Source organism: Hylaeus anthracinus, unplaced genomic scaffold (assembly GCF_026225885.1).
Source record: "Hylaeus anthracinus isolate JK02 unplaced genomic scaffold, UHH_iyHylAnth1.0_haploid 5, whole genome shotgun sequence".
Taxonomy (NCBI): domain Eukaryota; kingdom Metazoa; phylum Arthropoda; class Insecta; order Hymenoptera; family Colletidae; genus Hylaeus; species Hylaeus anthracinus.
The window spans coordinates 6,959,013-6,971,750 of NW_026535322.1; the positions used below are offsets into that span (position 1 = coordinate 6,959,013).

Below are 12,738 nucleotides of genomic sequence, written 5' to 3' on the forward strand. Positions count from 1 at the left end.
TATAGAAATTCATGGTTTACCTGATGTCGCGGGGTTTCCTCGCGATCGAGGCTCCTCTGGATCGACACGGTGCCGTTCTCGTTGATCGAGAACTGCCTTTTGCGATCGGAGCTCCTGTCGATCGAGTAATACACTTTGCTCTTGCCGCCCTGATCGGGATCAGTGGCCGTAAACGTCTCTAAGGTGTTTCCAATGTTGGCGTTTTCCGGCACCGTCGTCTCGATGTTTGCCCTCTCGAACTGTGGCTGATTATCATTTATATCGCGCAGCTTCACCACCACCCACGAGTAGGCGACATGATACTTATCGTTGTCGTTGTCCTCGCCCTGAAAATACGCCAAGCGTAACAGAAAGCTGTTAATAATACCGTCGAGCATAGTCGAAGGGTTGAAATTACGTATCATGATTTTTTAAGATCGAAAATCTTTTTATTTTCGAACAGCCGAAATTCGGCGGTGTAATATTACAGCAAGATCATATTCTCGGTCGTTGCTTGAACAAACATTGTTAATAATTAATGTAACTATTGTCAGAAATATATTTATAGTTATTCCAGCTAAGAGATATAAAAATATAGACAAATTTCTCACGATTACTGTGTTCAATGAATACTTATTCTGAACCGTGATTCTTATTAATATTTCATCGAAGACTGAACGTTACTATTTGCATTGTAAATATTCAATTAATTCGGAGATGTGCATATTTAATGCATTTTAAAGTTTCAAATTCTTATATCAATGTTTTTCTCCCCAACTCGTGCGTGGGCGCGAAGTCTGTAAACTTTTGTTTTCGTAGTAATGATAATCGACCGGAGGATTAAATACTATGAGTTTATCATCGAATCACGTCTGTACATTTTACGCACCTTATCGTTCACCTGTATCCTAAACCTAAAGCCGTTACTCTGCATTTGGTCCTCGTAATTCAATGGCTGCACGATCTTCAGAGATCCTGTGCCATCGTTGTTCCTCACCATGGTAAACCTGTCCGCGCCGTAACCGCTGTTTTCAAGCACCTAAGGATCCAGAATAGTTAGGGTACTCTTTGATTACGTCCATTGCATCAACGATTTTCGACTCAGTTTTATAAGGTATCTTTGACGCGAAAAGAAACGATTCGCAATTTACACGTTTAGAATAAAATCATCGGAGCTGTTTTCGTTTGCTATCGAGTCGAGAGTTAATCCAGTGCCATTAATGGATCAGTGGAGTTAGACGGTAACAGATGGTACCTTGTATTGGAACTTGTTGGTCTCGTCCTGATCGTGCACAGTGACCGTAAGAATCGGAATTTCCGGCAAATCCGGACCTTCCGTTTCGTCCACCTCGGTGGTCCATTCCTCTTTCGTGAACTGCGGGGGCATGTCGTTTATATCTTTCACTCGTATGGACGCCGTCCCCGTCCCTGAACATTCCAAGGAATAATTCCCATGAATCGAAATAATAATTGGACACCTGTCACTTTCACGATCATACTTGCCAGTTTCTTTCAACTCATTCTGACGTTAAAAATAATAAAAACACGCTTTGTTCGTGCCGTCGACAAATATATTAATTTAATCGAGAGCGTAGACAATAGAAAGCCGATTCATAAATCATTCAAGAACAATCCCAGGAAAAATTCAATTCAAAAGATCTGAAAGTCCGATCTATTTTACTCACCCTTTAACCCCCCTCCATCCATCGCGACGACCTGTATAGAATAATCCGGCGTGCGTTCCCTGTCCAAGCAGCATACCGCCGTCTTGATCACCCCAGTTTCCGGTTCGATCTCGAAGATCGGCGAGCCCGTCTCCTCTTCGATGACATTCTTTTCAATGGAGTACACCAGTTTAGCGTTCGTCCCTTCGCTTGGATCGTCGTAGTCCACCGCGGTCATGGTCATCACGACCATTCCTGAAACGTGCGTCAACAAGGATCGATCGTAAATAAAATCAGACGATCGTCTTTGGATACAAAAATTCTTTATGGTAATCCTAAAACGTTCCAGTATAATAAATCATATATACGTTGTATATCTTCAGTTTTTTGGTTATCCCTACTTTGTATCTCTTTAGACGCATTTCGTTCCCGTTACAATTATTTCGAATCGTCGCGTAAGTAATAGCAGGATGTCAGTGCACAAAAACTAATTTCATTTCACTCTAGCGTAGACAACAATTCCCACCATTTAATTTCGTCACGCAAACAAAGCCTTCGTCACCCTCGGTCTTTTATAAACAAAAAAAAATTCAATTTTCTCGAAACCCTAAAGAATAACAGTACCCCTTTTACCGTGCAGGAAACATCAAAACAAATTGGCCAGACAGTTAATTTACCAAAACCTCGCAACACACGCGTACCAACCGCACCGAATTTCAACAGTTTACGTCGTCTACTTCCCTTGCAAACAAAAAAAAAAAAAAAAAAAAAAAAAGAATCTCGGAACGTATAAAAAGAAATTACACCCTTAATCCAACCGTACCCGCTGTGCCATTTTCCGTGACGTTGCCGAAGTAGACACCCTGCGGGAAGGTAGGAGCGTTGTCGTTGATGTCCTTTAGGTTCACCTGAACGTCGGCGTAGCCCACCAGACCTTCTCCGCGTTCATCTTGGGCGAACACGGTAAATCGCCACTGCGGTCTCCCGTTCGGCTGATCCCTGTCCAGCGGCTGCGGAAAAACCGACGGATTACGACCTCAAGTGACCCGAAACGCGAGGCAAATTTAATAAAGCAACGAGCACGGCAAAGCTCCTCGGGAGCTTTGTGTACTCCGCGACAGGGGAACGCACTTTCGCGGATTACGCGGTGAACACGATCCCTCCGACAAAAGTACGACGGAGCTTTTCCACGCATACCATTCGGAGACGATGCAGAATGGTCTTTTGAAATAATATTTTTTCGTAGAAAATATGCGCGGGAAGTTTGGTAGGGTTGATTGAGGAGTCTTTGAGTTAAGCAACGGGAGTACAAGGCTGATAATTCGAGATGAATCGAGTATTTTTTTTCTGGAAGGATTTGCGATTATTGAAAGTATAAATGGGAATGTTGGTAGGTTTGATCGAGTCTTCGAGTTAACCGACGGGAGTACAAGGCCGATTATTTGAGTATTTGTTCTGGAAAGATTTCCGATTATTGAAAGTAAAAATGGGAATCTTGGTAGGGTTGATCGAGAAGTGTTCGAGTTAAGAAACGGAAGTACAAGGCTGGTAATTCGCGGTAAATCGAGTATTTGTCTGAAAAAATGTCTTAGAAGATTTGCGAACCTTTAGAACGAAGATTTCTCCGGTGGTGCGATTAATGTCGAATTTACTGTTCGCTGGGTTGTCGGGATCGATTCCCTGGCCCGTTAGGAAATAGACGATATTTTGTGGTCTGTCCTTGTCGCCATCGGTTGCTTGGACCTGCGCAAAGAAGAAATTGGAGACGTATAATTACCTTCTTTTTATCGTTAAACGACAAAAATACCATTCTAGGTAATCCGTCTATGATCGCCCTCTTTCCTCCAAAGTTATCTTTTAAACTAAATATTCTAAATTTCGTATGCACCATGTTTCACACTTCATAGTTCACATTTCAAGCGTCGCGTTATATATTCCATACCGCGCAGTTCGTACTTTATGTCTCGTACTCTTCATTCTATATCCTGCGCTCTGAATTTCCTAGCGCGTGTTTATAAAATTTAATATAAATTTCGAGCGCTCCATTAAGTGTTTGTGTCGTATAAAAATTGTTAAACTGTGCAGTAACTTTATCGTATTACTCGAAGGTGACACCGTATCACGCAAATGTAAGAATAGCTCGTATTCAATAATAACAATCCAAACACGTCGCTCGAGCGTATAACAGAAGCGTATAAAATAAAATTTGAATCTGCGTGAATTACTGTTTTCATTCCGCAAGACAACGGTGAATTTTAATTAAACAATATTTACATTCCCCCGCGACCTCGTGGAGGCAGCGAAGTGAAAGAACACGATGCATTATTCAAACTTAATTATCGGAACAGTTTGGCGGGTACTCGATGAAAATTCGACCCGGGATTAACTCCGCGAGGAGAATAGTAATTACCCCAAGGACGCGTTTCGGGAGAGTCCTGTCATCTTCCTCGGTGATCTGCGTTCTATAATTTGGTCGCTCGAAGACTGGCGGATTGTCGTTCACGTCCTTCACGTGTATTACGACCGTCGTGTAATTTTCTTTCAAGTTGTCCGAGGCGGTGAGGCGGAGCTCGTACTGTGTGATTAAAGCGATACAAGTGGATGAGAACGGTGATACCAGCTGGAAACTGTGCTCTCCAGTCTAAAGCGCTTGTTCTCGACGATAATGAGAGTTTTCGGCGATAAAACGAGTTAGAAAGGACCAGCGAATTCGCTTCCGCGGAATAAAGTACTCCATTAATTGATAGGACGAAACTTTTAATTTCGACGGGATAAAAGTTTCCTCTGATAAAATTTACGGGAACACCGAATTAACGAAAATACGAAAAAAAAAAGTATAGTCTTTCGTTTTAACGAATTCCGCGCGTTGAATTATTCATACGGTCCGAGGGAAAACTTCGTCGGAACGGGACAGATAAATCACATATTCGGTCTACTATGATCGATGATCCGAGGCTAAATGAAAAACTGTCACAGATAAATGTCTATTAATATCGAGTAAATAATTTACAGTAAATAATTAACAGTTCGATTGAACTTTACAAATCGAGTAACCCCGAGGACTTCGGTTTGCAATATTCGAGTAATATTTGTAGGTCGCTGGAACAAAGAAGAATATGCAAACAAGCTCGTGGCAAATTCAATATTCACGCTAGAATATCCCAAACGAAAGCCAATATTCCATAGCGGAATTCGATTAAAACCGGATGGGGATCCGATTTGTTGGGAGGGGACGAAGTTTCGAGCAATACGATCTCGATGATGCGCTCGGACCCATGTAAAACGAAAGACTTATTAAACCAATGACAAACGAGTGGCTGGAAAAACCGTGCAATAACCGCGAAACTTTTCGTGCCGTTTCGCAGTTTTATTGGACCGAGGGGTAATAAAACGGGCAGTAACGTGGTTAAAAGGATTAACCCTTGGACGACCACGCGATTTCATTCTACCCCATGTGCCCAGCTGTACCACTGACGTCGAGGAAACTCGCTCGCCTTCCAACAAATATTAATATTAATACGAACACTTGAGCAACTTAGTTTTCATGATGTTACAAGTGTAAGAGTAATTAAGGAATAGTACTTTAATACTGTAAATTGTTTAAGAATTCTTTGTCTTTTAATTTATTTCATCGTTCTACCAGTTTTACTGGTTAAGCAATTCTACACTCGAACGACTCTAAGCGTCGTATGCATTCTTAATCGATTCTTTTTCTAAATAAAAAAGTCCAAATAAAAAAGTATTTAATTTAATTTATTTTGTTCTCGCGAACGAACGCATTTCCTTACAACCTAGTGCTACGTTTACTGCATGCCTTAGAAGATTTGTTTACTAACCCTTTTCCTGGTCTCGTAATCCAATGCACCTGCTACGTAAATGGCGCCAGTCATATTCTTCACGGCGAACGCGCCGCCTAGGTTACCGCCCGTAATCTCGTATCGAATACGCGAGGCTGTAAAATGCAGAAAAGCATACCTTCAGATGGGAATCCTAGGTGGAAAGAAAAAATTATAACGACGGCCTTTCCGTTCGCCCGACGTGTCACGAGCCGTCAGTAAAATGTCGGGAGCTGCTCTCATTCTTAATGGCGAAAGAAGCGTGGCTGGCTGAATCGTAAAACGATCCCTCTTCATTTAAATAACGGAAATTAAATTTCTTCTTTCGGTTGACGAGCAAACGAGGCTTCCGTTGCGACGTTACCAGAACCCCCGTAGTTCAATTTCTCGTCGCGAGCTATTTTGTTGCTAACGTTTCGTCTGACGATTCCTTGTTTTCCACGAGTCGCGCATTAGCGAATCGGGGACGAACGCAATTGCACGGGACGATTCACTGCCTCGCTACGGGTGCTGATTAGAGGATTCGAAAGATTAGATTTATCCCCGCGGATTAAAATTGAAAGGCTAGAGGGATTGGGGAATTGCGAGGATGGGATTGCGCTGTTCCTTCGATGTGCAGTATTTCAAAAATATTATTTGGTGTTCCTTTTTTTTTTTGAGGCGGCGTGGGGAGAGCAAGGTTTCACTAGATCCTGCTTTTCAAGCTTTCATTAAAGACAGAAACACGGACATACATATATACATAAGAATAGACAATGATTATCGTGTTATAAATCAAACGAACTCGAATTGAAGAATGAACAGGTTACAGGAAAAGAAAACGAAAGAAGGAGTTCAGTCTAAAATTATTTAAATATCGTGGACCGGTTAACGACGAAGTAATATGTTCCCCGGCAAGTAGAAAATGAATTAAAGGTATAAACAACACTTCACTCCCTCGTGTACTATGTAATTCTAAGTAAGCACCGTCTCAAGCGTACTTTCGACGCGAGATTATCGCCGAAAGAATAATTCCCAAGCGAGCGGACCGAAGAATTAAGATTTCCCAGTCGTTCGCGCTCGGCCCCCGTAATCGACTTACGCCGTGCTTAATCCTAAATACGAGATTCATTAAGCCAGAGCCACTCTTCAAATTTTCACCGTGAAAAATTTCCCCCGGAGGAACGTGTGCAATCACAAGTGGCAGTGAAATTAGTTTCCCCGGGCTGGCTTCTCGCTCGCAGACCCGCGAACGGCGACAAACTCGCCGAACCGTGCGTCCTTAAACAAGTTTTATTAGAATTTAATCACCCCCGAACGTCGAAGTTCTTAATTGGAGCCCACCGGATAAATATGTTTCGCGACTTCGCGCCGTGCCATCTGGTATTTAAACTTCCGTAAGCAGTTAACGCGATTTCGGGACCCGAGTAGATGGATTCTGTTATCAGATGTAACTTGTTAGCCGCGTTAAGGATAGAGAACTTCCGGCTGGATGTAAGGTCGTTACGCGAAATGAAGAAGACACGCGACGAGACGTAGAGGAGGCTGACGAAGGGTTGAAACTTTCGCCGTTATTGAATTACTGGATAAAGATCGGAATTTGAATACGTACGACGAAATATTACTCGATTATTAGATCGAAGAGAAGAATTTGCGTATGTAATGTTCTTGAGTTTATGTCTAAAATTCTGGAATAAAGTATATTTTAATTATGTAATTGTGATAATTTGAACAAGACGAAACGCAGTTATTTAAATAAATTGGAAATCAGGAACTTCGACGTTCGTTAATGACCAGGTGTGCTAGAAATTTGTATAATAAGTCGTGTACGAAAGAAACTTCGCGAAAGAAGTATCGCGGGCTTCGAACTCTGAAAAACTGAAAGTTGTCGTTATCGAATGTATCTACTCACACTCGTCATGATCTTTGGCGGTGACAGTGAGGACCGTGTGCTGAATGTCCTCATTTTCGTCTACCTCAGCCTCGTAGAGGTTTTTGTCGAAGTAAGGCGGATTGTCGTTCTTGTCAGCTATTCCAATACGGATGAATTTCGTTACTGCAATAGAAAAAAAAAGGAGTCACATTAAAATCTCGTTTTATTAATGCGTCTCGTCGCGCTATGGAAGTCGGCGAATACGGGACGCGCAGAATCCTTCTGCAGAATGCAAAGCCTTTTATATTTCCATCCGATATATAAAATACATACGTAAAGTACATATGTATATATGTAACAGAGGGGAAAATGTAAATTCAATTTTTCTTCTTTCCCTAAATCCCTCGATTTCTAGAAACCTGCGCGCAGCTACGTACGAAGAATTCGAAAACGGTTGAAAATCATGATATTTAATACGTTTTTATTCTATTTTATTAATTATCACAGATTCAAGTCAGATACCTCCATCTTCGAATATAGCATCGAAGAGGACATAAGCTACGCGGGAATAAAAAAATTCACCAAACACAACGAAGTGCGTTTATCGAAGCATACCATTGCTTTAAACTGTACCTACGCACGCTATAAAATTACTTTCCGTATTTAGAGCGAGGTAGCGTTACCAGCATCGTGAAAATGAGCAGGGCGAGCGCAAGGGGCGGTCATTTAGAATTCGGAACACACACGCAAATCGAGGTTCACGAGCCACCCTTGCGGTCGCTACAGAAACCATCTTCCCTACGATAGACACGTCGGTTGCATTTCCATCTCCATTTTCCGGGAACCGGAATTCACGTGTGCCTAATCGGCCAGCTTCTAATCGGCAGAACGATGTACTCGAAATTTCCGTGGAGCGCTAGTAGGGCGGATTATTACGATGAAAGACCGTTCGTCAATTTGACGGACGCTGAGATGCGTTGCAGCAGTCTTAACGTAACTCGAGCTTTAACTCGTTCGATTCTCTTTGCGACATAAATACCCGCATGATTAAATTAGCTATGTGCCAGGTTTGCCACCGCGAAACGATTCAGCGTCTATCGATTTTGCGACAAGCGGACGCTGCTTAGAAATAATACGAGCCGACAAGCTTCTATGGTACTGAGAATTCTTAATAAGCATGGGCTGCGCTAATGGCAGATTATTGAGTGCCAGAAGCGATGGGAATTAATTCTTCGTATGCTTATTAATTCATAATACTGGGAATGGATTATGGGAGAATATTGTCTTTTAGAAATTAATGACAGTTGGGAATTTTTTCTGGGGATGACGAATGGTTGATGTGAATACTTGATATGTTTATTCAAAGTACACACTTTCAGCAGTATTTCTGCCAATTATTATCCAAATATGTTCATCTATACCATTAATACAAAATTCAACATCCGAGCGTTTGTACGTTACGACGCGATCAATGATCCTATCAAGTGAACAATCCGACTTCTGGACGCTCTTAGAGCTTCTTCATTCTTCGATAACTTGTCCCAGACCTCTCCAGTATTTTCAAACGAAACATTAAATGTTTGAGGCGAACACCCGCGCGACTCCTCGGACAAGAAATGGACCACAGTCTGGACCGCAAGCTCGAGCGTTCCTGGTCCGCTCTCTTCCAAAATCCTCGAGTAGCCACCGAACTGTTCGTAATCCAGGGGTCACCCAGGGTCGAGTCGATCGCGAAAAGCTCAAAAGTGAATACAAAAATGTTACCACCCGCCGCACAGGAGAATTTAATCGATCAAACTTTCCTTCACCGCTGGAATAACCGATGCTCACAAAAACGAATAAGGGATGAAACAACAATGGCCGCGACACCCCCAGCGGGCATACGGGACCAGCAAACGCGCTAGGTACATCCGCGAACAAAGTTCCGATCCTCTGGCTCGGCTCACCCGACGATCCTTTGGGCGTCGCTCGTCTCTTTCGCGCGTTTGACGTTACATCGAATTAATTTCCGTCGAGCGTCCAGGAACGATGGGACCGTACCAGGAATAAAAAAAAAAAAAAAGGAAAAATGACGAGGGACGCGTTAACGTTTACGCCGGGAGCGACCCTAAAACTCGGCTGAGGAATTAATTATGCTGGCAGGCCCGTTCCGCAGTGATTACTCTTCCCAACCGGTGAAACCGCCCAGGACCGAGCCGCAACAATTCCGAGGGGTTCCTTCCCCCCGATTGATTCGCGACCCACTTTCCCTCGACCGTAATTCTTAATGCGCGGCTTTCCACGATTTATTGGTAACAAGAGGCAGGGCCAGCCTATCGTCGAAATCCCAAAAATCGTGACGGATGAGGATACTGGATTTTTATCTCGAGGGATAGCTTATCCTTTGTTCTATAAAGAGCGCTGTCGAATTATGAAAAATCGAGATTTCTTCCATCGCATTTCAAGGTCTGCTCGAACGATTTCCATGGAGAGAAATGTAATTTTCCACTGGTAATATCCCAGTGGGGTCACTACTTCCGTAGGGATTCCGTCATTCGAGAATCGTAGTCTCACGGACGTTTACGAGTAAGAATCGAATTGTCCTACAGTGGATAATTATCACTCGTTCATTAGTAGCGAGCTAAAGCATAGAAACCTTTGAGGCCAGCAAGATACCAGCAAATTAGTGGTAGGATTACCATAACCGGCCATGCATCGAATCTGGTATTGTTTCTAGCTTGTTTGTCGGCGAAACGCGATATTCGAGATCCGTGTACTGGGATTTAGTAATGGGTTTACTCTATCAATGCGTTCATTAATATCGACACGTACCCAGTTGGGATCCTAAATACCAAAAGGAGGATTCTAGCTCCAGGTATACATTCGCTGTTTTCGTTTCAGACATTGTAGAACACCTGACGTGCCTTCGTCTAGATACAAAATTAAAAGAGACATTATATTCAAAGGGAAATAAAACGACAAGTTCCCTTTTTTATGGACCACGTGAAAACTCCTCGAACGTTAAATCTGTGGAGAACGAGAACTCGAGCTCGTCGCAGTCAACGAAAACAGGAGAACGGTGACAGAGGCTAAATTGGATCTGCTACGGTTGGGTTTAATTCGGCTGGAAAAGGTTGACGAAGATTGCATGGCTTTCCGGATTCAAATTTCATGCAGGGCGGAGCGATGTTCGCGAGACTCGTTTGATTACGCGCATCCGAATGACGTTTTCATAGCGAAAATTTCGTGAACGCGACGAATAACAAGGCTCGCGACTCTTGAAGAGGTTGCGCAAAGGTGGATCATAGAAAACGAGGTCGGAGAAGTGCAATGGGAGATTCTAATGAGAAGGGATCGAAAGGTGCAACTTTTAACAGAGGAATCGTGTAACCAAGAGACCTGTGGAAGATTGAATTCTCACAAGATACCTTTCTTCGGTAGTATTTATTTAAATTACTTTATGTAAGGTCAGATCGACTACGAGATTATTAGTGACTGCAATTACGACAACGATTTAATTATAATTTATTTAACATGTTATATTTCATTAATACCTTGATTAATTTGAGAAATTCGTTTCTGTTACTAAGGATTGCCTGCATACTATTCGAAAGTTGATGGTGTTGTATTCCCTGACTTGAGGAATTTCGACGGAGAAAAGAGACTAATAGCGTCACCGTTGTCCTCTCATCGAAATGAAAAGTATTTTTCCGGGTATAGAAGTGGAATATAGAATAGAGGCGATGAACTTATATTATACGATAATATCCTCTTACCAACGCGTTCCAAACACTTTAAGGATGCAAATTATGTAAAAAAAAAAATCTAATTTTTCATCGTCATGAACGATAAACCTCCCGTTAAGAAACGATATTCCGTAGCACGTCCGCGACAATTATTTTGTTCGAGAACAGGGCGACTTTCAAAATACAATGGAATGGTGATTATCCGGCCCGAAGGAGTGCTTCGCGAAGGTACTAGCGCAGCTTTATTTTTTGTCTATAATAAGGTTTAAATTATGAACGTTGACGAGCCATTTCAGAAATACCTTTCCTCCCTCTTCTCCTGTCATTGTTCTGCGAAAAAAAAAAATAAAATGGAGCCGTAACGAGCATCAGACGCTGGAGAAGAAGCTGACACTCGACGAGCGTTCAAGTGGTTCGCTCCTCGAAGAAATTGTATCTATTTTATACCTCGAGTTTCGTTTTTGCCTCGACGTTCCACGACACTTCTGGCACTCTTCTCGATGAATCATTGATGAGGATACTCCACGAAACGTCTTCGATCTAGAATCCTGTGATCGTACGCCCAAGTTCATAAGCATCGCCGTGATATATTTGTCGTAAAGCTCAATGCAATGCAATATTAGCGAGCAGTTTAATGTAATGGAATGTGAGTACCGGGGAACCAGAGCGTTCTCTGAAACAATTTCAACCTGGGACTGTTAAAGTTATTTACGAACCCCAGCAGCCCGGCCCGGTTTAATGAGAATGTGTTTTAAGGAGGCGGTAAACACGTTTTGTTTACCGCGAGAAGTAATATTAGCCTTTGTGTTTGTAAGTACATGGTTCCTACATTAAAATTAATTCAGACCAGTAACTACTGCGACACGAAACTTCTAATTGGAGCACGTCTTTTGCCAGTTCTGTAAGTCAATTAAAATTTCCTCCAATTAGCCATCCACTGTAAATAAAATAATGTAGACTCTCGATGTACAGTTCTTAATAATTAAAGGAGTTCGTACAAAATAAAGTTCTCAAAGTAAATAAAAATATCAGAGATCGAATAACCATTGACGTGCAATTTTTGACAAGTTGAAGACGTTTCCAAGCGTTTCGTTTGCATACTACAAAGAACTGTTGTAGGAGCTCACGACAAAAATAAATGGAGCAATATATACAGAATTACCAGCAGTGATTTGTGTCGGGAGCTGATAGTTGACGTAAAACTGAATAAAACGTGCGGCTGAAATTTTTGTCTACGAGGTTTTTTATTCGAGAAATTCGATTTTGGAAATTAGTGTGGCGCGCGCGCGGGATTCATTACGAGTGGGCTGACGCGTTTGACCATTACCAGAGTTTCTACTTGTGCCGTGTGTTCGCAAACAGTTGATGGGCGATGCGCTATTATCTGTTTTCCGTCAATCTTACTTATCCTTTAACAATTTACAACGAATTGGAGCGGATAATGCCACACCATCCACGAACACCAACGCGAGTAGAAACAACGATGGACACGTTAGCAAAGTCGCGCCGTATCGAACGGCGTGCCCCGGCGAATGTTTAAAACTCAATTTTCCCGATAGCGCAGCCATCGTGCCAGCAAGCTTCGTTCTGCATTTTCGATTCGTTTTTTTATCAAGATCCACCAGGTGGCCTCGGTGGGATCTTGATTAACAGAGAAGTAACTTCATTTGAATAACCGATCC

At 42.3% G+C, this 12,738-nt stretch overlaps 1 protein-coding gene across 2 annotated transcripts in view; it reads right to left on the minus strand.

Moving 5' to 3' along the window:
• The window catches only part of LOC128895683 (neural-cadherin-like), a 180,646-nt gene that overhangs the window by 8,603 nt on the left and 159,305 nt on the right, over window positions 1–12,738 (minus strand). For both annotated transcript variants that reach the window (XM_054158482.1, XM_054158483.1), the window contains 9 exons: window positions 7,371–7,514; window positions 5,480–5,595; window positions 4,054–4,218; window positions 3,249–3,386; window positions 2,467–2,653; window positions 1,665–1,898; window positions 1,235–1,407; window positions 869–1,018; window positions 21–326 (listed from right to left, as the gene is read on the minus strand). In XM_054158482.1, coding sequence (XP_054014457.1) covers window positions 21–326; window positions 869–1,018; window positions 1,235–1,407; window positions 1,665–1,898; window positions 2,467–2,653; window positions 3,249–3,386; window positions 4,054–4,218; window positions 5,480–5,595; window positions 7,371–7,514 — 1,613 coding nt within the window. The remainder of the gene's footprint in view (window positions 1–20; window positions 327–868; window positions 1,019–1,234; window positions 1,408–1,664; window positions 1,899–2,466; window positions 2,654–3,248; window positions 3,387–4,053; window positions 4,219–5,479; window positions 5,596–7,370; window positions 7,515–12,738) is intronic.